Genomic DNA, 23493 nt, shown 5'->3' with positions numbered 1-23493 from the left:
ATAATTTTAAGTTTTGGTATGAAAGGAAATTATATGTATCTATTTCGATTCATGTAGACCAGTATTTATACACTTACGAGTGCAACAAAGTCTTATTTACAAAAGAAAAAATTCTGTCTTTTAAATAATTAAATTGACTATATTTAAAAAATATATCACTACATATTAAGTATTGATTAATTATTTTGCAATATTTGTTATGTTTTTGTCAATAGTAGTTTGGTAATAACTATTAAGAATTTTGATGTTAAAAATAAAAACCTGGCAAGGTAATATCGTGCTTTTATAAAAGTTTATCTTAACTTTTATCTGATCAACGTGCATTAACAGTTTCTTTACCCTTACCGCAAAGGATAGTGCCTTTTGATAAGAGAACCTGTTTCAAATAGAAACACTAAAAATCAATTGAATTTAATTTCAAGAAATCTCCAGCGCAGAAAAAAAAATCCTTCAAGTAAATGAAAGAAAGTACTTGTTTTTGGGTTTTTTTCTGTCCCAAGCCTTTTCTAATTAGATCTTCTTCTAGACGGATTTGCATTGAATAAAAAAAGAGGCAAAAAAGCAATCTTTCATTGCGAACATCCACCTTAACTCGTTAAGGTTCCTAATTGAATTCCCTAGCGACACCAGACCTGAATCAGATGTAATCTAACCAACTTCGATAGATAGTGACAAAAGATTTGTAGAGATTATGGATGCATGTCTGTTTCTTTCCATGTATTGCTAGTCGCGTTTGCGGGCATTATCTATAAGAAATTAGTTTTATTAAAGATTACCGTTCGTGTTCTCTGGGTTCCAATTTTTCACGCCACTGTGTCGGAAAATAGGTTGGGAGAGAAAAGACTAATGTGTCTTAAACGGTTGGTTTCACGCCTCTGGGTCACAAATCGCAGACAGATTGGATTCTTCATTCACGATCGGTACCAGAAGTTACTGATTTCGGTTGCCAAAATGTTAGCGATTTCTTTGAAATTCAGATTTAAATTGGATCAGATCTTACTTTAGTGATTTAAAAATTTTAAAAATTTCATTGCATGCTGCATTAAAAAAGAGAAAGTTTTTGGTGGACATTGGCAGAATCATCGTGTCATTAGCTTTGTTGAATTTGAAGTTTGCTACTAGAAACCTACGTAAATGATAATTGACATATGATTGTACATATGATATAAACTTCACAGCTAGATATGTAATTATCATTCTTTGGTAAATAAATTTTTTCATCGGTGCAATTCATAACACAAATTCAAAGATCTTCATCGGCAACATGCAAGAGTATTAAAGGCAGTCCAACTATCAACTTTCTTCTGGGCTGCTTTTGGCACAATAACTTAAAAGTTACTTGTATATTTATAAAACAAATATATATAAACAATGTATATGTATATAGATATGTACATGAAAGATTTGTACAATAATTGTTAAAAAGAATAGAATAATTTGAATTTTATACAATATAACGTCTAGGGTCTGGGATTGGCGTTTCGACACGGAAGTCGACAGAAGATTATTAATTTATAAAGACCAGTAGACGAAACGCTTTCCGATCGGAAATTCAACGTAGTATGCAGCACTTTGAACTGCCGGCAATTAATTTTACATCTTATTGATTCCCTATTCTATCTTATTTCCGATTCTGCAACAGAGCGATTTCTTTTTCAATACCTTATGTGTCTCCTGCTTGATCTTAGAACATCAGTGAAGATTGAAACGTTCCCCATTTCCGCCGCGTGCATTTAATACGAGGTCAAAACTATTGAATCTGTCATATGGTGATGAAGTTTAATTCCATTAAAGATACTGCAAGCCCAGTGTCCCCTGCTTTGGAATGTAGATATTTTTTGGTTAACATGCGATCTTTCCGTGTGGCAGTGATTGTAAATAATTGATGTTCCCAGAAAACTGTCTCTCGTTGTTCTCGTACAATGGCCATGTTGAACAATAGAGTTGCTCTTTTACATGAAATCTGTCGATTAAATACGAACTCTGTGTTGCAAAGAATTCTTGTGTGTTTGTTCTTTGTGGTTCGTCCCTGTGTATATATCCTAATCCTGACATCAAACGTAAGAAAGCAAATTGATACCATAATCTTTAAAGAATTAGAAATTAATTTGGGATTTTGATGTTGCTTAAAGACATTTAGTTCATTTATTATCTAACGCTGAAATTCATTTTATTAGAAATGTTTTTGTTGAAAGTAACTTGTTTGCGTTTGAGTTTATGAATTACGATAAAAAATAGCTAAAATTTTGTTGAACAAAGTTTACTCTTATGCTTGTTTTACATTGTTTTTCTAGTACATGAAATTGTACTTAAAAGCATCGTGTTTTAAAAAAACCAAAATTATTATCATTTCTATAATTATTTTCAAAAAAACCTCGTTCAATGTATGTATATCAAATTTTCATAACTCTTTAATTCGCAGAATAACTAATCAGGTAAAGTTAGTTATTGAACCAACTCTTTACTTACCTTGCAATCATTGGGCCTTGGGATCATAAAACTTAGCCGAGCTCAATTTTGATCTTAACTAAAACACAATTTTTTTCTTAAAGTTTGACTGACATAAAAAGATTATCAACAGTCACCTTTTTGTAAGTTCTATGGTAAATACAACGACCATGTCAGCAAATACAATTTTCCGCTGGGTCGAATGCTGATTGACGTATTTCATACTTATTGTAAGGCCATTATTAATCACCAAATTGTCTACGGATTTTTCCGTTTTTCCGATTACGACAAAAAGCACACGGCGGGTGTGACGGTCAGCAGAGGATGCTCACTCCTCCATGGCACCTGATCCTAATTTTTTGTAGCGGTCTGTGTTTGTTCTGCTCCTGTTTTGTATTTTTCCTTTGGACTTTTGATTTTGCATGAACGCTGTTCGTTATCACCACATTTCATCAAAAGTGAGTTCCTCTAAGTTTTATGACCCCGGGGCCATTATATAAAATACAGTTGCAATTGCCCTCAACCCACCTAGCTCGCCAAAAATAGGTGAAAGTTAGTTTAAGTTTTAAAGTTAAAATATTACCAACAAGACTTGGGTCATCATAAACAATTGATTGCATATCATAACGGCATGAAAAACATTGATTATTGCTTACAAGTATTTCAATTCTATCTCATTGACAGTCTCGTTCCCCCAGCACATGTAGATGTTATTGTGGTGACAGTTGAAACTACCGAAATCCCCAGACCTACCCTTAGGGACGAATTTCTTTGTTTTAGTATGGATGATGCATGGTCGCTTACTGATTGATATTGCCTTGGACGACACCATGTTAAGTGTTTACAGTCAAAATGCTAATACCGTTGACAACGATGTTCGGCGTTATTTTAACTTTTGATTTAACAACCCTTGCAAAGGTCAAGTTTATTCCATTTAAAAGATAATGAAAGGTTTATTGAAATTTACTTTTTATTCCGTCGGTTACTAGCTAGTAAATAGCTGCAAAACAAACTAATTTCAGCTTTTTTGTTTTCTTTTTTGCGGAACATTTCTTTCAAAAGTTCATGGAAAATATTCCAGATTTGTGTTACAACGTTGCTTCTCCTTATAGCGTTCCTAAACAAACGGAGATCAGTGAATATAAAAGCACACAAAACAGGTTGATATTAATCCGCAAAGGTAATAGGTCTACCGACAAATAGAGTTATCGACTGTCAAGCAACGGAAAATATTACCCCCTAGTTCTGACATATCAAACGGTATTGTGTGTCGCCATATTTTGATACATCTGTAGAAAAAATGACAGACTTTAACGAGCTATTTGCTCGATTCATCACGGTTAATAGAAAAAGATTTTCGAATATCGAGGGAACCCGCAGATCATTTTAACAATGAACGGGAACTCGAACAATGGCCAAGTGAAATTTGTGAGAAGTACCGGTGATTACAAGTCGTTATAAGGAGTATCAATTTTCCTGATATGATTGATGTCGGGAGCATCCCTCATTTTATTAAGTTTCCTGTTGAACACATTACTATTAAACTCTTGTTATTATCCTGTTAATGCAACCGCCTTTCGTTTTGCTAAAAGGCAAATTCGCGTCATGCATATTAAATGATAAACACGCGCACTACTGATTTGTATTTTTGTCACTTGTCTTCTTTTTGATTGCGAATTTGCTAGATTGGCAAGCATTATAAACACGAACGGCCCCTGTTTCAACAAAATTACAAAGAGTAACAGTAAACTTACTAAATTGCAAACTAAACTAAACAGTTATTTATTTTGAAAATTATTTATTTGGATTGATATTTTCTGTACATAATATTTCCTTAAGATTGTACGTACAGTCTTAATGTAGGGCATTTAGCAGTCCAATATTAGCAAATAGTCTCACAGATTGATATTAGTACTACAAAATCTGATATTCAGTGTTATAAAAGACTGTTGCTGTTCAGTTAATCACTCAAAATATATTTAGTGTAATAAAAGACTGTTGTTGTTCGGTAATATCACTCAAAATTAAACTACAAGTACTTGTGAATAACAAATGAAACTACTAACCAGTTTTAAGTATACTGTATACCAAAATACATTTCTGTATGAAAAAAGAAAATCAGACAATGTTTGACACCAAGGGATCTCAGTCTGTAATTTCTTTTTTTCAAGAAGACCTTATTTGGTATGTTTTCAATGCACAGTTTATATGTAGGTTGAATTCTGCTTTTTGAACAAATTAACACAATTTTTTCGAGAAAATAAAAAAAAATCCCAAACTATATCTTAAATACATGAAACATTATGTAGATATTGCCTCAATATCGAGATACTTGTTAATTGGTGTAGCCAAATACACAGTTTAGACAGTAACACTAGTACGTACTGTACAAACGACAACTAACCATTATATTTTCAGCGTTTCTAGACTTGGGTAACCTATATGAATTTAAACTGCATGGTCAAAAATATAATTTGTTTTGCCTCGGACTAGAATGTCGCGACGTCATTGGATAAAACGCGTCACGTGGCTGCCTTACAAATTTCTTTAAAAGGCAAGCGTCAAAATTTATAGCGCAACATGGCGGACGTAACGTTATTTGAACTGATTTTCTACACAAACGTTTGTTTACATATCAAACTTTAGGTCCTCGACAAAACAAAACACTTATTAGGTTTGTTACTGACTGTTTAAAGAAATTTGTGGGGTCGGTAAAGTCCATAGAAGGCGAGGCGGAGCCTCGCCTTCTATGGACTTTACCGACCCCACAAATTTCTTTAAACAGTCAGTAACAAACCTAATAAGTAATATTGTAAGTACTGTAGTATGTAAAGACCAGAAAAAACGCTGTATAGTAATGACTGTGTGATTTCAAAGGAGGGCTTATAATGGGTCTAATAATAATGGGAAAACAATTATATTGTATTATAGATATTCATTTCCAAGGCTTCAATAATTTTGGATATCCGATATACATGTAAATGGAACAAATATTTGAAATCTTTATGATTATTAGTGGGGTTTTAAAAATAAATTTGGCATGAAACAGAAAACATTTTAAGTTCGAATTCTGGATTAATTTTTCCAAAATTGTTTTATGTGACTCATTGAAGATGTTATGCTTAAAAAACTTCATGCGGCCTGTTTTCATACATTTTTTTATATATCTAAAATGCTCAAATAGTTTTTTGACACATAATTCAGGAGTAAATATATTTTTGATATAAACGTTTTAACATTGAATTGAAATAAAATAAAGTTCACATGGTTAAACTGCTAAACATAAACATGCGTATATTCATCTTGGCAGACGACCGTAAAGAAAAAGAAATATAGTACATGTATATCAACCCTTGTATGCGAGTTTTCATCTTTATGTGAATTTTCAGATACTTATTTAAAAGTTCAAATGCGAATTAAGTTTTTTTTAAAACTTGTGGCGTTGTGCATATCCCGTTGTATTAAAAACATTCAAATCAAAGAAATATATTTAAGTAATACGCATTCAAAGCATACTTAATATTGTTTCTATATCTGCCAAGTGTTTAACCTAATAAGGTTGTGTTTTTTTTAATTTTCATCGTGTAAATCTGTAAAATTTGCTATTATACACGTGACATAATATTTCAATATTATATCTTATTAGGCTCAGCATTCCTATTCATCCAACTTGTTGACTCTTTGACAGGTGAAGCTCGTAAAAGAAAGTAAAGACACGCGCCAGGATAAAGTCAAATGAAGCAGAGCGTGCGACGGTAACTGATCTCTATATCCTCAAGAGCCATTCATTGCACCTCGACAGCTGCGCAACCCATTGGTCACGTGTGTCGGAAATTCATTTCCCATCATTGCTGCCATTTTGTTTTACAAGTCTGTTTGTGCTCCGACACTTGAAGTGTCGGATTACTTTGAATGTTAAACCAATAGCTAATGAAAAAATAACAAAATAAAATTATGTTGTTTGAGATCTCCTTTTATTTGCAGTATTTAATTACCTGTCCTGAAATTTAAGTCAGCTTCACTATTTGTAAAGGCGCACTTAAAAATGTTATAAGGAATAATTCATATCAATCAGCATCATTTATTAGTCATTCTACGTAAAAATACTAATTAAAAAATAAATTAAAAGATTGTTAAATAACAAGTGCAACTAAATTCATGTTTTATGATTTTAATTGTACAGTAACACCTGTGTAGTTTTAATTATCAATGAATAAATGTAAACACCATGAAGAGAAAAACGTAGACTATAATAAATAATTTTAATAAAACTAAAAATACGGTACTTTGTATTTACAGTACCTTAATTTACTATGTACTGATAAGTGTACTTTTGATGATAAGTTTAATCGTTACAGTTCAGCAAGCATTCGGACCGCGCTGGTACAAAATTGTTTAACATATTAATTTATTTTCTTCAGCTTCTTCCTTAACAGTAGAGGCTGGCCTAATATCTCTTCTAGCCAATGGGATCCGGGATCATCCGTAATGGACATCATGCCAAGATATCACCAAATAAAACATGAAATAAAAACAGAATCGTCGGTGTTTTCAAAAGATTTCTTGCACAGACTGATTGCAGACAACACTTTCCCCCAAAAGTTCAGTGACGTTTCTTCAATGCACCTCTGAAGCAAAGAAAAAAAATGGAACTTCACAGAATTGATGACAGCTCGCCAATTTCTCGTGTTGGTAAGTTAATACATATATTTAACAAATGAATGAATTAATAGCATTACAAACCAATGACAAATGATGCAAATTAGTTAATCAAAATGCATGAAAAAAAATGGGTGACATGAAACTTATAATTATTTTTGCAATATAATTTAATTAATGTCAGCGAATTTTTGATATACAGAACTTTACAAACCATATGTATACAGAAACTGTGATTAATTTATTACTTTTATTGCTAACAAAATTATTTAAAAAATGAGCAGACTTGACCATAAAACTGAAATATATGGTCAATTTAAATTTAAATCTTCAAGCAATTTAAATGTTATAATATCATCAAATATAATTCAATATCATAGTAAGAAAGTCATTATTATATTACCTTAAATGTTAATTTTTCCAATATTTTGCTTTACATTATATACATTTTTCTTTAATCAATTTTCTAATTGGTAGATTTCGGTTATAACCTTCATGTTATCTTCTTCAGGTTTAAATATCGATTATATAAAAAAAAGAAGTTATGATGACAAGTTTATTTTTGTATTTTTATTGAAAGGTCGCGATATTACAAAATTATTTATAGCCGCAGATAAAATGTATATTACATGCATTGTTCAAGCACATATTTTTGGGGATAAATTATTTATTAGAATATTATTTAAATGAATCCATAATGTTGCGATAGTGATTTTTTAAAATCTATTTTTTGTTGTTGTTGTTGCTTTTTTGTAAGTATCTATGTTTTGATTTTTGAAGCTTGGTTTGTTTAGAATATTTTCTTTTATTAACAATATTTGAGCAAACTTCATTGTAAAATTTATCCCCCCCCCCACTTTGGAAAAATTATGAATGCAAATTAAGATAGCAAATTAAAGGTTAGAAATTGACATTAACTACCCCACTAGATAACCCACTCACCGTCACGTTTCGTCAGGAGATGAAGGGACAATGACTAACGGCAAGCAATCAAAGCATGATAGCCCAAAACTTCTTTCTATCAGACATTATTGAATCAAACCAAACTGGTGATTTTTTTCATTGAATTAAGTGGAAATAATGAAGGAAGCATTGAATAAAAATCTTATTATGAAGATCGGGAAAAACTCCTTGCCATTCCCACTTCGGTCTGACGGATGATGAGGAGGCTAAGTTAGAGATCAGTGTGAAAAATTGGCCATAGAGGCGCGGGGTTGAGAAATTAAATTAAGATCAAAGTTCTAGCTCCGGTCAAATTATTTTGTTACCCAGTTCTTTATGCAATTGTAGGCATATATGTAAACTAATATCACTTTCAATGAACGAAAATTTTCATCCTAATTATCGGCATCAGCAATATACCTTTGAATTATGTTCAATTAATTCAATTTTAATTCGTGAATAAAATTGGAAATTATAGTATATGATTTTAAGTCTTAAAACCTATTCTTCAATCGATAACTAATTATCTTTTTAAAATGTTTTGTCATTTTTTTTCCGTTTCCTTGGAATAAAAAATATAGCATTATCATCAAAACTTTATGACAAGTTCCATGAAACTGGTACTTGTAAACATTGTGAAGTGGTCGATTTAACAAGCACGTGCACATTAATTAATTTGCCAACCTTTGTAGCATCATTATTAATTGCCAAAACCACAGCTGTGAAAGGAAAATTCCAATGATACTCTAGTACGGTCAAAATGTCAATTCTTGCTTTCTGTGAAAATAAAAAAAAATTAGGAGAGAATAACAGCACACTTATGTTTAAAAAAACCCACAATATGTTACATAAATTGTTACTTTATTTACATCCAGCACTTAACTACAACTTGTTATAACTACGGCCCTGTCTATAATTATAGTTTCTCGGTGGGTAGAAGAAATGTGGATTTTTGTTTATTTACGAATCTTAAGATATGTATTACATCTTGTATAAATATTGTTTGCCAACTCTTGATACGGTAAATGAGATTATATAAAAGATATGTTTAAAAGAACTTAGTAAATTTATTCGAAGAGCGAAGAACTACTGTTGAAAAATTAATTAAGACAAAGTAATTCGCTTCTAGTATTCTTCAATATTGGCTTGGACAATTCAAACTTTTAATGGTGATTTTAAATGGGCTTCGTTGTACACAATAAACTGGTAATGAACTCGATGATCCCCCATTTTCCTACTCCTTTTCACCCACACGTCCAGTAAACAGCATAAAATTATCTGTTAAAAGGTTAATCCCCACTTAAAATTACCTTGTCGGGTAGTCGACATCACCACCTGTGTCCAATTGTTGTTTGATTTCTCCCACCTGTGCTTCATCTTTTTAGAATATTGTTCTTCTGTAATTGTGATCTATGGAATCTGATTTAGTTCAGAAACCTGATATCTCTCTCCTCTTTGTTGTGATCCTCGAGTATTTATCATCTTTTTGCTTCATTTGTAAGCTCTCTAGTTTACCTAGCCAAATAAAAGCAGTTGAGGGGTCTTTCTTGAGATAATGAGATCTGCGTTCTTCTGGATAGAGACGTGTCCAGGCATCAAAACTGGCCACAATTTCATTAGCTCTTTATTGTACATACATTAAAAACACCAAATGTTGTGGTTCGAGGGCGTACGTCGAAATCTGTATCGGTTCTTTCATGGGTCAACCACTGCGCCCCTCTTTCGTTCTATAAACCTGCTCTTAACATACATTAAGTAAAAACATGATCACATCATATATATGCTTATATTTTTGATGCTTTACAAAATAAAACATGTACCTTTATTAAAATTAAAGATTAAACTACTAGTATTTAATTTTATGACTAAACGTTACGTCGACAGTATACATGTTCAAGATAACAATTGCTAAAAAGGGCATGGTCCTTCATAGTATAATTTTTTATTGTTGGAAAAATTAGTAATTGTTGTACTGTATTATATATACCTAAAATCTACAGGTAAACAGACCTAGGCCTTTTAAATTAAGATTCAAGCTGACTTTTCATCGTGCAATAAAAACGTTAATTTTGTATAAGGCAGTATTTGTTAATATTTTTATCCATACCGATACGTGTATAATATTGACAACTTAGCAATAACTTGTATTTTCTTATTTACGTTTTGCATTTATAAAATATGTAATAGATTGCATACCTTTTGCAACAGCGCAAATGTAAACATTTTTATTATTTATGATTGTTTCCATCAATAATTAAAGACGTTTATATATGCAAACACTGTTTCTTTAGTAGACATTGCATTATGTTAAAAAAAATAACATAATTTGAATATGCTTGAGGAAATATTAACAATATTTTTTTCTTTCTTGATCATTTTTTTGCGCAAAAAGGATTGTTGATTAAATTAGGTTTTATTAATGAAAGTGAATTGTATTTCCCTATTTGTTTCTTGTTTATGATTGCATAATTAATCAACATTACAATGTTTGACAAAAAAACCCATGGATATGGTGAATCAATTATAGAAGTTTAATCAATAATTTATTTGTCATAGAATATATTTAATGTAAAATTACGCAAAATATACTCCGAATCCATAGAAATATTTGTAGAACTCGTAGATACTAGTATAAAATATTGTCATGGTAGGGTAAATAGTTAATATAGATACGATAGTGAAATATACAATAGTGAATTATAAATGAATTTTGTTTGCGTAGATTTAATTGTTCTGCTATAAAACAACTTTTTAAAAATGGTATTTACTGTATATAAATGAGAATATACCTCACTTTTGAGGACTTTAAACATTTTATCCCTAAAGAAATTGAGTGCATGATTTAGCGTAAAATTTCAGACGTTCATCACCACCATACTTCGGATGTTCCTTCCCCCTCTTCTCTCTCCTCGGCAAGCCCCTCCGTTCCTCAACTTCCGGTATCGTCGTCCCCTCCGAACATGATGCATCCTCACCCTTCAGTCAGTCACTGTGGGCCCATGAAGCGGGGGTCCCCCGGACTGACGTGTGTTGTGTGCGGGGATACCTCAAGTGGAAAACACTACGGGATTCTAGCCTGCAACGGATGTAGCGGATTCTTTAAACGGAGCGTTCGAAGAAAACTTATTTATAGGTAAGAGCTATAATGACTTTATTTTTTTCAAATAATGTCATATCTACAACTTTTTTTTTATAACGAAAACCTCATGATACCAAGGAGCTTTTATAAAAATGAAATATGTAGACAAGGTGTACAGTCATAGGAAAAGGTTTTTTGAATATTTGTGTTGCTTGAAACTGTTGAAATATTGTACCAGTTGTGATTTAAAAAAAATTCAGATGTCAGGCCGGGACAGGCATGTGTTTGGTGGACAAGGCCCACAGAAACCAATGTCAAGCGTGCAGGCTGAAGAAGTGTCTGCAAATGGGCATGAACAAAGATGGTAAATGCTTGTAATATGATTTTTGAAAAAGAAAAAAATAAATTCATTGAACCTGGGATTTCTGGAAAGCGTTGGCTAGTGTTTTTGGAATGGTTTTTGTTGTAAAATTACAACACATTAAATAGGAAAAAGTAGTTAGCTTTTCTTTGAATTAAAACATCACTTAAAGAAATGCAGGCTATAGATAAAACTCTTATTTTTTCATATTTACTGGTGTGTTAGCTGTTCAGAATGAACGACAGCCCAGAAACACGGCACAGGTCAGACACGATCAAATTCCAGCGGAGCTCGACAATCCCTTCATTCAGTCTCACGTGACCATTTCCGCCACTCACCCAGCCTTCAGTCCCCCAAACAACAGTCGGATGTTTCAGGGAATGTCTCACCCGGAACCCCATTCCAAGTTGGAACAAGAGGAAACCAGTAAGCGTACGCACTACCTTCTGATTTGCCATTATAAGAACTTTTACCAATAATTAGTCATGATCGTTCGGATGAATTTATTCTATTGTAAGTTATAAAGTGAACAAAATTATTTTATATCCTTCATATTTTATTATATTTATGTTGGTTTTCTTTAACGTAGGTCGAGATGAAACTATTGACGTCACAAACATTGAGCCTGAGAGGAATATTGTAGTACATCCACATGCCTATAACGACACCTTCTTGTACTCACCTGGTCAAGAAACGATGTACGAGTGCTCGGCTAGGTTGTTGTTTGTTGCTATTCGATGGGCCAAGAATTTGCCATCCTTCGCAAATTTGCCGTTTAGAGATCAGGTATAACAGCTTTTTGACAGTTAAGAGGTCTAGATACATGGTCATTGACAATATCAACCTCCGCTGTATAAAGATATAATAAGAAATATGGCGAAATATGTTGAAGTTTTAAGATAGATCTGATTGCTAATTTGTTGAGCATCCATCTTCCTTAAAAGTAGTGCACAAAGCTTAAAATTTTGCTTGGTTTCTAAAGAACATGTAACATACGTCCATTAATCAACGTACTAGGTAATACTGTTGGAGGAAGCTTGGAGCGAACTGTTTCTGCTATGTGCCATACAGTGGTCGATGCCAATGGAGACGTCACCGCTTCTTATGACGCACGAAGCTGCGCAGCCGCAGATGTCCAACATCAAAACAGGAAGTGAATACCCAGACAATCGTCTGCTTCAGGAAATATTCCGAAGATTTAAGCACACTCAAGTGGACCCAGCCGAGTTTGCTTGCTTGAAAGCTATTGCTCTTTTTAAGCCAGGTATATCCTTACGCCTAGAAAAAACAAATTGTTTTTGTCATACAAAATATAAAGTATTTAACATCTTGCACATGTATTTTCAACTTGAAGTTTTGTTATATGCATTCTCTCTTATAACATTTTGCCAGAGACCAGAGGCTTGAAAGACCCTCTTCAAGTTGAAAACTTCCAAGACCAAGCCCAGATGATGATGTCACAGCACATGCGATCGAATTATCCTACACAGCACATTAGGTTAACAAAATATACATTGTCAAATGTATTTTAAATATCTCATCTCTGCTTGTAGCAAGCATACATATGTATATATCAAATCCGTTGCGGCTGAACAAAACGAGCAATTCCAATGCATAAGCGTAGCTTCAATATTTTGTCGTTTAAACAGACTAGGATTGTATTTTTTTTAAAAATACGGCAAAGGTTATAGACCATATCAATTTCTTTCAGGTTTGGTCGCCTTCTTTTAATGATTCCATCTCTGAAGTTTGTTCCATCAGACCGAGTGGAGAAGATATTCTTTGGCAGAACCATTGGAAGTGTACCCATGGAAAAACTATTGTGTGACATGTTCAAAGGCTGAATAATTTTAAGTTATCCATCTAACCTCAAAATCTCATCCACTGTTCCACGATCAGTCAGAGCTGGATACAAACTCATTACATGTATCTGTACTAACGGATCATTTGACATTTATATCTGTATATTTGAAAGGAAAAATAGTCCTTTTCAGCCATCTTCATGCATAAGTGACTTCTATCTTAATAAGCCTAGGAAGTTTGTTTTTCTTTGTTTCAATTCATCTTTTGACTGGTATACTATACATGTAATTCAGAAATCACTGAAACCTTAATAAACATCTGTATGGAAAATGTCTTTTTCAATGTTATTTATCATTGAGACTACAAAATACAATCACATGTAATGTAATTTTTGTTGTTCTTAACCTCTACATGACACAGTTTGTTTAATTAGTTGTATTAAAGTGTATTATATTTGTTATTTCTACATAGAAATTTTAGAATATTTCTTGAGACCCCCCCCCCCCAAAAAAAAAATCACTAGATCTGTATTCGTACGATTTTTACCTTTAATATAAGCTCTAATGAAATAATATATGTACAAATTTGTGAGGTAAAGCTACATTACATATTGTAATGAACACTATAAGTAAACACAACTATAATATTCACCCATACTTTGCTTCAAATGAAGATACAATGTCACAAAATAATACCCTGGTACATTTCTGTTTCATGTTTAAAATTCTTATATTCATATTAAACACCACTTCATGAAAAAAAAAAATCACTAAAAATTTGAATTTACAAAATGAATTGTGCTATTGTGTTCCCTAACTTGTAAAAGCAAACTTGTAAATACATTTATAGATATAATATATTTCTTAAAACTTTACACCAAATTTGGTTATAAAGTACTATTTTGTTACTTTTATACTGACTACATAAACTAAAAACAAAGCCTGTGATTATAAGGTTATACAACTACAGTTAGCTGACAATGGGACTAGGGTGTAAAAACTGTACTCCAAGAAGATAAAATATACATGTTACTAGATGTAAATTTATCATTTATAAAAAGCCAATTCTGTGAAATGTACATGTACTTAGTACATGTAATACAATATCCACAATCACATTGTCTATGAATGATCAATAATAAAATTTCTGTGTAAAATTGAGCAAACAAGGTGGAACGTTTTTTTCCAAAGTCAATCATTTGCTTTCATACTAATGAAATGAACGTGTAAAAAAAAAAACACCCCAAAAAAGACATCATATATGACCCAAATTTAAAATTTACTATAAAATTTATCAAAATCTAATCATCGGAAAATTCTAAAAATGAAATCAACAGCTTATTGGTTTTCAAATAAAAAAGCTTTCAGCAAATACAAAACATATGCCATTTTAAAAATATATATCCATTGTCTGTTATTTTGATTCTAGCCATAACTAATCTAGATCTTTGGGTACGTTTCGGTTCCTTAAGTTGTAGCGGCCAGCAGAATTTGCAACCCCGCTGTTTGGTTTTCTGCTCGGTGTCTTAAGGGGGCTGTTGATGCTGTTACCACTGCTGCCTTTCTTCCTGGCCTTTAAATTGGTCCAGCAGTAGTAGACGAGCAGCAGCTGGGGGACAATGAGGAGGTAGAGGTTCTGAGTCCAAAACGACCATTTTGCATCTGCAGTGTTTGGAAGACGGTACTTCTTTTCCGTTAAGTGATGGAGGGAAGCAAATATGTATGGAATCTGGCCCTAAGTTAAAGAATTAACAAATCTTTACCAAAATATTAACACTAGATTTATGACTTGGGAACTCAAGTACTACAAATACAGATTTTAATATTCAGAAGACTTTGTACATTACCTTCTGTTTTTATTACAACATTTACAGATAAATATTCAGACACATAAAAAATACCATAGTAATTAGTAAACCATATACTTTACATTATATTTTCAGGTAAAAACTTTAAATTTTAATACTCTCCATATACAGTAATGATCAAAATCAAATGACTTAAAATTGAACATTAATTTTTTAAAAACTTTTAGTAAAACTTACATTCAATGTTGCTCCTGCGTAGATAATAAGCCAGTCAAGAAACCATTGTTTAGCAGGCCCATTAAACAAAGAATAGCTGGCAAAGGCACAAAAAGGCACGAAGTAGAATAAATATGTCACCATCTACAAGACAAAAAATCTCTTTTTACTACAGGAATATGTTGGGTAGAGCATAAAATGTCTTTTTTTGTTACAATCCATTAAAAAAAAATATTGAAAATAAAAAACTAACAGTAAGTATATACTTCCACATTCACAACATAAAATGAGTTTGTTGGACTACTTGACTTACGGTAATCGGTAAGCATGACAGTCAATAATGAGTGAACAATTTTTTGGGTACTGTAGATTCCTAATTAAACGCAAGATATTTATATCCACATAAAATTGCGAAAAGTACATCTCAATTTTAAAATCTCGCCCTCATTTTACAGACATACAAGAAACTACATGAAACTATGATAAAAATCAGGCATCTGCGATTTTACGTTCTCATGATTTGGTGGAAAACAGCTGAATCGCAGAATTAAGTATTCGTGTAAATTTAGAAATCTACAGTAATCAGTTTGGTAGGTAGGTAGCATTACAAATATGCCTCACACTTATTTTGATGCATTAAAGTTTCAGATGTTATCATATACAATTTAAGAACCATTTGTTACTCTGATAGATCTTTCAAAACAAAGATGAATAAACCAACCTGAATTTTTGGAAAGGCTATCGGATCTGAAAGATATGGCTCAGATTTGTTCACTAATTTCAGTGTGACAGTTGAGTTACATCCAAGCGCTGCCTGTAAATATATGTTGTATAACAGTTAAACACATATAAGTTGGTAAATGCTATAATAATCTTTCATGTCGCATATGATTATCAACAAGACTGCAACAAGGTACTTGCTATTTCAAAAATGTCAGATATCCTTAAGGCTAAGTTCTGTTTCAATAATAATTTCAGCGTTGAAAATAACTCTCTCATTTATCAATAAACGTAAATCATATTGTTACAGAAAAAGTGCACTAGCTAAACTGTCAGAACTATTTTCCTCTCGTGAATGTGAAATATACTGATATGTAATAAAAACAATACCTGTTTATGCATATATTGGGCCTTTTGCCAATTATTATAAATGTGTTTGAGCCAACAAAATATTTGTATTTGTAAATAAAATCACTGCACTGCATTAAATGTGAAACCATTCTGTTATACTTACTAATCCTTTAAAGATATAGATGAACATTGTTGACAGCAGTAATAAAATGGTGACAATATCAAATGGTCTTTTCAGTATGCTTTCATTTCCAGAGTTTCCCTGTATAGAAAAAAAAATAATTCCACTTCATAAGAAAGATAGATAAATCTTGCAAAGCTGCAAATCATAGAACTCAATATTTCAAAATCAAGTCATTTCTGCTGAAATTTAGTGATTATTTAAAAGAAAAATCAATTGTTGAATCATGAAGAAAGCCGAGTAGGTTAAACTTAAATTTACCTTCAAGTTGGATGGTTTATCCAGTACTTTCTTTGTTATCCAAAGAGGGACCACCATGTATATCACATTTAACAGCATTGACCAATTTGCTCCATGTTTACCTGAAACATTTGAAAAATGTTTTTTTTATATCTATAACATGTTTTTTCTAGAGGATACCAAATGAAATACTGTATAAACAAAATGAAATACTGTATTCATATACATGTATATTTTCATCAAGATGCATTCGCTCACCAACACCATTTCCTTCTTTCATCAATGTTTTAATAAACTGGGGAAAAGAAATCGGTTGACTGAACTTGATCTTACCTACAGCTCCGCCCACCATTAGCACAATGAGACTGTTAATGATGGAACCACCCCAGAACAAGCCAACCTCTCGGTAGTCCTTCCTACGAATGAAAATTCATTGTAATATAATTTTTCTTGTGTCAGAAAGAGAGATATACTGTACGTATTTGAATGGGATTCCTAAGTGACAACCCCTCTTCCGAATAGAAAATTGGATAACAAATAGTAATTAAACTTCTCAAAAAAATAATTCATTAAGATTTTTCATGTGGGAACAGAATACTTGGTATCAATAGTATTAGATCTCAAAACAAGAATTTTAAAGATTTGAAGAAAAAAAATCATTTCAAAGGTAAAAATTCTTTTGTACATGTACATTTATCTTTTATCAAAAGAACTTATGTTTCAGATGATCAGTTTTTCCTTTTACATGTTCTTATCTAAAAAAAGCCAAAGTAATACACTATCACAATTATAAAAACATGTATTGCTATCAAGCCAGTGCAACTGGTTAGGATCAAACTCCCCCAAATCATTTATTTTAATCAATTTGGGATATAATATTGCATTTCGAAATGGGATTTAAATTTACAGTGCAAAAAAAAAAAAAGAATATTGAGTGATATTTGTTATAAATCTGAATAATGAAACATTTCACAAAAAAATTTTGGGAGGTATATTTTTCTGTACACCTTCAATTTTTTAGATTGATAAGACATAAAGTGATCAATCTCCCAAACAGGAAGGTTTCAGAAAAACTTTAAAACCAAGAGTTTTCATGTGTTGTGTTTGGACTTACAATATTTTATGCAGAATAAAAAAGTCCTAATTTTTGCACTGATACGATATCCTAAATTGGCTATATTATAATCGATTTGAGAGATTGGTGACTTTGGTCCCAACCGGTGCAATGCATTTTTACATCTTGAAGCAGCTGAAAATAAAATTATTCCTGTGATTTTTCAAGCAGTTGATAAATTAATAGCAGTATCAGGCAAATTTAACAAACCTATTATCTATGGCAAGCAAAATGATGATGTAGCAAGCAAAATGAATGATTCCGTCATGATAGTTGATGCCCGAACCATGGCCACTCTTCAGGTATGGTTCACCGCTTACAAAATAAAATGCCATAACACTGTGCACAAAGCCATCATTCTCCAGGGCAATGGTCAAATCAATAACAGCGGCAAATGTTAGTATGCTCATAGCTAAAAAAAAAAAAAAATAAAAGAAATACATTATGTAGAAATAGAAAAAAATAAATAAAAATTAAATATGGTCAAATCATAATATAAATAGTTAATCACATAAGGCACTTATTTATTCCTTTATCTTACCATAGTACAGAGGATCGTCATTCTGTACCAACTTGAAATATTTAGCTAAAGCTGGTACAAGGAATGCTAGCAGTAAACACGCCAGGCCATTTATAAATATTGCCACCGGTTTCTCTGTGATTCCGGGTATTAAGTTAACGGCATATGCAATTGGAACACTCAATATGGATGCAAACAACACGACAATTGTCCCTTTTAACTCCATTTTGGCTTCTATAACGATACACCAGCGGATCCTCCTCCTACCCACGCTAAAATAGTTTCGAATTTCCTCTATTTATTGTAAGAAATTAGACATGTGATACTTAATATATTCGGACATACTATTAAACCACTTTATTCATTCAAGATGAGCATATAAATATAAAAAATACATGTAAAAAATAAGGTTTTAAATGTATATTTTAATATATTATCACATTGTCAAATTCTTTTCAATCTCTTCTGCACGAATCAAATATGCTTGAGGTGTCTCTGATTTTAATGTCAACTTCCGTTTCGAATGACGCTCTTGGCATTTGGCACAGTACTAGCGATTTAAATATTCATGCGAATGCTTTTAAGTCTGACAACAATAATGGACGCGTTTTAATAGATTCAGAATGAGTGAAACACCACCAGGCGATTTGAGAAGTCTGTCTCCGGAATCTGGGATTGTTCTGGAGGGGACAGAATGTTCGGTAAATTCAAACGCAACTGAGAAAACGCTGGAGGAATTGGCAGCGCAGGAGTCTGCAAGAAGCAATGGTCTCCCACCTAGTCATCTGTATAATTTTAACTTAGCTAATCCAGAGGAAATAACATCGATGCTTGAAAATGTTGACTTAACTGATGAGGACACCGATGTTTTGTTGCAGGAAGCATACAACATCAACCGAAAGCTGAAGGAAATTTTACGGAGACGCGAAGAGGGACATGTGCTGAGTGCAGCAGATCAAGCAATTCTTAATCAAATGATCGTAGTGGTACCAGGATCAAACAAAGATGGTCGTGCCGCTACAGCCGAGGAGACTCAGCCATCAACAGGCGATACGTTGGACATGCCCAGGAAGGAACCCTTGCCCCCGATAAAAACAGACAGTGAACAAAATCCACGTGTAGCTTCTGCAATATACAGTGCTAAGTTGAATAGAAGAGCACCTCAGGTGCCTTCATCTGGTCGTCCAGGTATGAGAATCCCAGGGGGGACAATGTCAGGGAATGTATACGGGAGGAAAGATAGCCGAATAGGATCCGGAGTTTCCCGGAAGAGTGTTCAGAAACCGGGATCTTCAGTCAAGGTATATTGTAATTTCATAATAATTTGTGAAATGGTAATATTCTTATTTTATTTTTAAATGTTTTGTAGTTTAATTATTCCTCAACAAAATCTTTATTGAAATAGAAAAAAAAGTTAGGAACATCTGTAGTTGTTCTTGTGTCGCAATTATTTGATGTACATGTACAGTGTTCTGTATTTTCTCACATAGAGAAAAGGGGATGGATTGTGCACTTCTTTAAAGTTGTACTAAGTTATATACAAAATGAAATGATGGTATAAAATAAATAACAGAGTAGCAAGTTAATTGAAAAACGGTTTCTTTGCGCTTTGGGTGGGAATTGATTTCGACTGGCAAATACTTATATTAACAGTTCTTGGAAACAATAAAAACAAACCGAATGTAAATGAATCATTTAGATCACAGGAGCTTATTTTTCCATTTTGTTAGCGGATTAAGTGAATATCAAAGTAAATACTACACCTAATAAGTTTTCAAAGTTAATTCAGTACAAGCGCTAAGACAAATATTTAAATCCCTCTTTCCACGAGCCCTTAAACAAATATTTTAGAGACACATGTTTCATTTACAAAAGCACTCAGCAATAAATTTTAACAGTCGTCGCTTTATAATTGTAAGATTCAATTCTATTCCTTTATCTGGCGATACATCTTTATCAAGAAATCGTTTGTTATCAAGGAATGAATATTTTGGAAAGATTGGGTTAGATAACATATAGCGTTTAAAGATTTACGACTGTTTCTCTCTGACTTCTGTAATCTGGTCTGTGCGGGACAGGGCTTGCGATGATAGGACACGACATGACTGCGATATCATAGCCAATCTCACATTATCAGCACACGCGCAGAATGAGTACACAAATCCCGTTTTTACCTTCAAAATATCTCAGCCAAATCAATGACAGTGATTTACCTTACTAAAATTACAATTAATTACTCCCGAATTCGAACGGAGAAAAATATTGTGTAGATCAAACATAAAAGTCTTGAGACGGGTGTATTAATTTCATTTTTTTTACTATGACATATACAGTTCACTAACAATTCCATGTGTTATTTTAATCGAATTTAAAAGGGACAATGCTCTTAAAAGATCCTGAATGTGTTTTCTATAACAGTTGATTTAATGCAGTGATTGTAAATGTTTTGCGCTGCACAAGCTCAGGTACAAATGTTCTATCAAAAATAATATAAAATTTGTACCGGAGAGTGATATCGATAACTACTTGATAGCTGCATGTGTTGACGGGACATTTTAATTTTTTGACAATGCATCGTATTCATATCGCTCTCAATCTTTATATGTTTAATACATTGCGAAGAAAATGTTTTACAATGTACAACACTAAACATCCTATACTGAGTAGTTCTGTGTGATTGCTAAATCAATTACCATACATGTATATTACCGTGATCCTTACGCATGCTTTGGCATAATTAAATAGTAATTTATTTTACCGGTGTTATTTCGGATAACAGAAAGGTAAATGCAATAAGGTCAAAAACATGATAGGAATCATTCGGTTATTACTATATCTGTAGCTGTATAAGGAGTTCAACTTGGTTGGTTTAATATGGATATTTTGACGTTATTGTTTATTTCACTAGAGCCTTTTACTGCACATCCACTATCTTGAACACGTGCATGTAAAAATTTCCGGGAAGGAGACCATGCATTTCTTCGTATATATCACAGTAATATTTAAATTTAATGAAAGCATGGAACGCACCGTTTTTATTGGTTCGTATTCAAATATACAATGTAGTTCGTTTTTGTTTTCTTCTTTTATTTCTTAAGGAAATCGATCGTAATTTATATAGAAACTAACAAGACTGAAATCTACCCTATCCAATTACAACCTGTCCGTATATATGCATTTCTGTAACTTTGAAAAAAAACTGCGATCATATGTTACGGTCACATTATTATAAATGTCCGCGTTCATTCAGATATAATAAAGCTATGATTTAAAATAATGTTTACATTGTTCATTTATATCTTTATGTACTTTTGATGCTGCTTTTGCGTCATGGTCGGAAACCCACGGTCAGTGCCGCATACGGTTACTGACCGTGGGTCAGCTCATTGGGTTCACCACTCATTGTACTTTTCTCGTTTTCATGAATATTTATTATTCTCTATTCACCCAAAAAGAAGCAATAAAATCAATTATTTAATCAATCAAAACTACATCTACAATTAGAGCTCGGACTTCATGAACTTGTACCTCCGACTTTCAAGTATTATATATTGTATCTTTGGTAACCTTCACATACATGGAAAAATTGGCCTTTCCTCTGTGTAATCATTTTTTATTACACAGAAGGAAAAAATATTTATCAATCATAGTGGGTATATTTTTCCATTACAATAAAAAAATAATAACGTCACGTGCCTATGGTTTCCTGGCACCTTAATCAGCTATTTGTAAATCTATGGAGGGAAACTATAAATTTTGAGAAAATTCGACGTTATTCTAAAAAGCCAATGCTTTGTCCAAAAACGTTAAATATAGATATTAATTATATATCTTCATTCATTTTATCACAGTATATAATACAAGTGCGTATACCTCTACATCTTCATTTATTTCCCCTAAGTACGTCGTTTCTCCTTCTTATAGGTCCCCATCATATCAAAATCAGAGAATTCTCTACTTAAATTTTGAAAGAAATGTTTTAATGTCAATTTCGTCAAGTTCGCATTACTTTCTGCTGTCACGCCTAATGTACTAATAACTTTCGACGTTTTGACATTACCATGAAATAGAAAATGCACACGTATATATATGGGGAAAATGAAATTCAAATTCAATGTACAACTTCAATATTTCAGAAAGGTGCCTCTGGAGTCAAACGTGAGAAGCCACCTGTCCCAATAGCGGAGCGGCCTCCTTGGAATGACAGACTATAAGAATATGTCATATGTCTTACTAAAATACTTTGTAAATAATAATTTTCTTATTTAAATTTGTTGCTCATAATGTTGTTATCACCATATTCCATATTCGTAATACATTTTGAAATACAATGTATCATAATGTGATATCATTAAAAAGTATACAATTGCATGTATTAATTTAAAAGTTAATGATTAAATATTGATTATTCACATCAATGCATTTACAATTCGTGCTTGAATTTATTTATATATTTGATTTTTATTTTTTATGCAAGCCACATTTTTATGCAACGAACATTTTATCAATAATTTGTTTTTTGGTCGTAATGTGTATTGTAACAAATATTTATACAATGTCACACAAGTGTATTGCATTTTAATACTTCAATGTGGAGAATGAAATTAACTGAATAAAAAATGTTAACATGAAACGTCTCTCTCTCTCTCTCTCTCTCTCTCTCTCTCTCTCTCTCTCTCTCTCTCTCTCATTACGTTTTTGTTTTAAGATAAATGTCTACAACATAATCAGATATCATTTTTCATGAATTGTAACAAGGATTATTAAATGGTATGTTTTTGTTACCCCCGAACTTTGGAATAATAGAAAACGCACGAAAAAATAAGTGATAAAGTTTGAATGAATAATACATGTAGATTAATTGTGATTTTATATTTTATTGTTTTCTGGGGTTTTTTTTCCCCGATAACCCCCGAACGTCATTATATATTTACCTAAAATGTAAAAGTTATACGCTACCATGAACAATCATCAATATCTGCATTATATCAACAAATAAAGTATTGTTAAATACTTTTTATTTTCATTACATATGTCTGATTCATTATAATA

At 32.3% G+C, this 23493-nt stretch overlaps 3 protein-coding genes and 1 long non-coding RNA gene across 6 annotated transcripts; 2 read left to right on the top strand and 2 right to left on the bottom strand.

The window, feature by feature from the left end:
• Positions 1 to 6939: 6939 nt before the first annotated feature.
• Positions 6940 to 9938, bottom strand: LOC128178192 (uncharacterized). 2 transcript variants are annotated; one of them, XR_008242910.1, is made up of 4 exons: positions 9687 to 9938; positions 9360 to 9564; positions 8734 to 8826; positions 6940 to 7076 (listed from the first exon to the last, which is right to left on the bottom strand). It is a non-coding gene; the product is annotated as an uncharacterized LOC128178192 (long non-coding RNA). The 2 variants fall into 2 exon arrangements; XR_008242909.1 differs by lacking the exon at positions 9687 to 9938 and having other exon boundaries at positions 9360 to 9613.
• On the top strand, positions 6998 to 13677 carry LOC128178190 (photoreceptor-specific nuclear receptor-like). 2 transcript variants are annotated; one of them, XM_052845236.1, is made up of 8 exons: positions 6998 to 7140; positions 10909 to 11182; positions 11389 to 11492; positions 11715 to 11915; positions 12079 to 12275; positions 12507 to 12753; positions 12882 to 12987; positions 13201 to 13677. In XM_052845236.1, exons 1-8 carry the CDS (start codon positions 7095 to 7097, stop codon positions 13331 to 13333), a joined length of 1308 nt encoding a protein of 435 aa, XP_052701196.1. In that variant the 5' UTR covers positions 6998 to 7094; the 3' UTR covers positions 13334 to 13677. The 2 variants fall into 2 exon arrangements, with proteins under 2 accessions (XP_052701196.1, XP_052701195.1); XM_052845235.1 differs by having other exon boundaries at positions 11715 to 11921.
• A 141-nt stretch (positions 13678 to 13818) lies between these two features.
• On the bottom strand, positions 13819 to 18742 carry LOC128178191 (transmembrane 6 superfamily member 2-like). Its single transcript, XM_052845238.1, has 8 exons — positions 18463 to 18742; positions 18132 to 18333; positions 17141 to 17223; positions 16829 to 16929; positions 16550 to 16648; positions 16037 to 16129; positions 15337 to 15459; positions 13819 to 15026 (listed from the first exon to the last, which is right to left on the bottom strand). The coding sequence occupies exons 1-8, from the start codon at positions 18665 to 18667 to the stop codon at positions 14727 to 14729; spliced, it is 1206 nt and encodes a 401-aa protein (XP_052701198.1). The 5' UTR covers positions 18668 to 18742; the 3' UTR covers positions 13819 to 14726.
• Positions 18743 to 18952: 210 nt separating this feature from the next.
• Positions 18953 to 23440, top strand: LOC128176763 (uncharacterized). Its single transcript, XM_052843293.1, has 2 exons — positions 18953 to 19742; positions 22578 to 23440. The coding sequence occupies exons 1-2, from the start codon at positions 19065 to 19067 to the stop codon at positions 22653 to 22655; spliced, it is 756 nt and encodes a 251-aa protein (XP_052699253.1). The 5' UTR covers positions 18953 to 19064; the 3' UTR covers positions 22656 to 23440.
• The last annotated feature ends 53 nt before the right edge of the window (positions 23441 to 23493 follow it).

This window comes from Crassostrea angulata, chromosome 3 (assembly GCF_025612915.1).
Source record: "Crassostrea angulata isolate pt1a10 chromosome 3, ASM2561291v2, whole genome shotgun sequence".
In the NCBI taxonomy this organism is placed as follows: domain Eukaryota; kingdom Metazoa; phylum Mollusca; class Bivalvia; order Ostreida; family Ostreidae; genus Magallana; species Magallana angulata.
Note: the sequence above shows the minus strand (reverse complement) of the source record. Positions and strands in the feature narration are given on the sequence as shown.

Coding starts and splice junctions, on each gene's coding strand:
- LOC128178190 (XM_052845235.1), top strand. CDS start 7,095: ATGGAACTTCACAGAATTGATGACAGCTCGCCAATTTCTCGTGTTG. Junction 7,141..10,908: donor CTCGCCAATTTCTCGTGTTG/GTAAGTTAATAC, acceptor GTAAAATTTCAG/ACGTTCATCACCACCATACT. Junction 11,183..11,388: donor CGAAGAAAACTTATTTATAG/GTAAGAGCTATA, acceptor AAAAAAATTCAG/ATGTCAGGCCGGGACAGGCA.
- LOC128178191 (XM_052845238.1), bottom strand. CDS start 18,667: ATGGAGTTAAAAGGGACAATTGTCGTGTTGTTTGCATCCATATTGAGT. Junction 17,224..18,131: donor TTGCTTGCCATAGATAATAG/GTTTGTTAAATT, acceptor TTTCATTCGTAG/GAAGGACTACCGAGAGGTTG. Junction 16,649..16,828: donor ATAAACCATCCAACTTGAAG/GTAAATTTAAGT, acceptor TTTTCTATACAG/GGAAACTCTGGAAATGAAAG.
- LOC128176763 (XM_052843293.1), top strand. CDS start 19,065: ATGAGTGAAACACCACCAGGCGATTTGAGAAGTCTGTCTCCGGAATCT. Junction 19,743..22,577: donor AACCGGGATCTTCAGTCAAG/GTATATTGTAAT, acceptor TCAATATTTCAG/AAAGGTGCCTCTGGAGTCAA.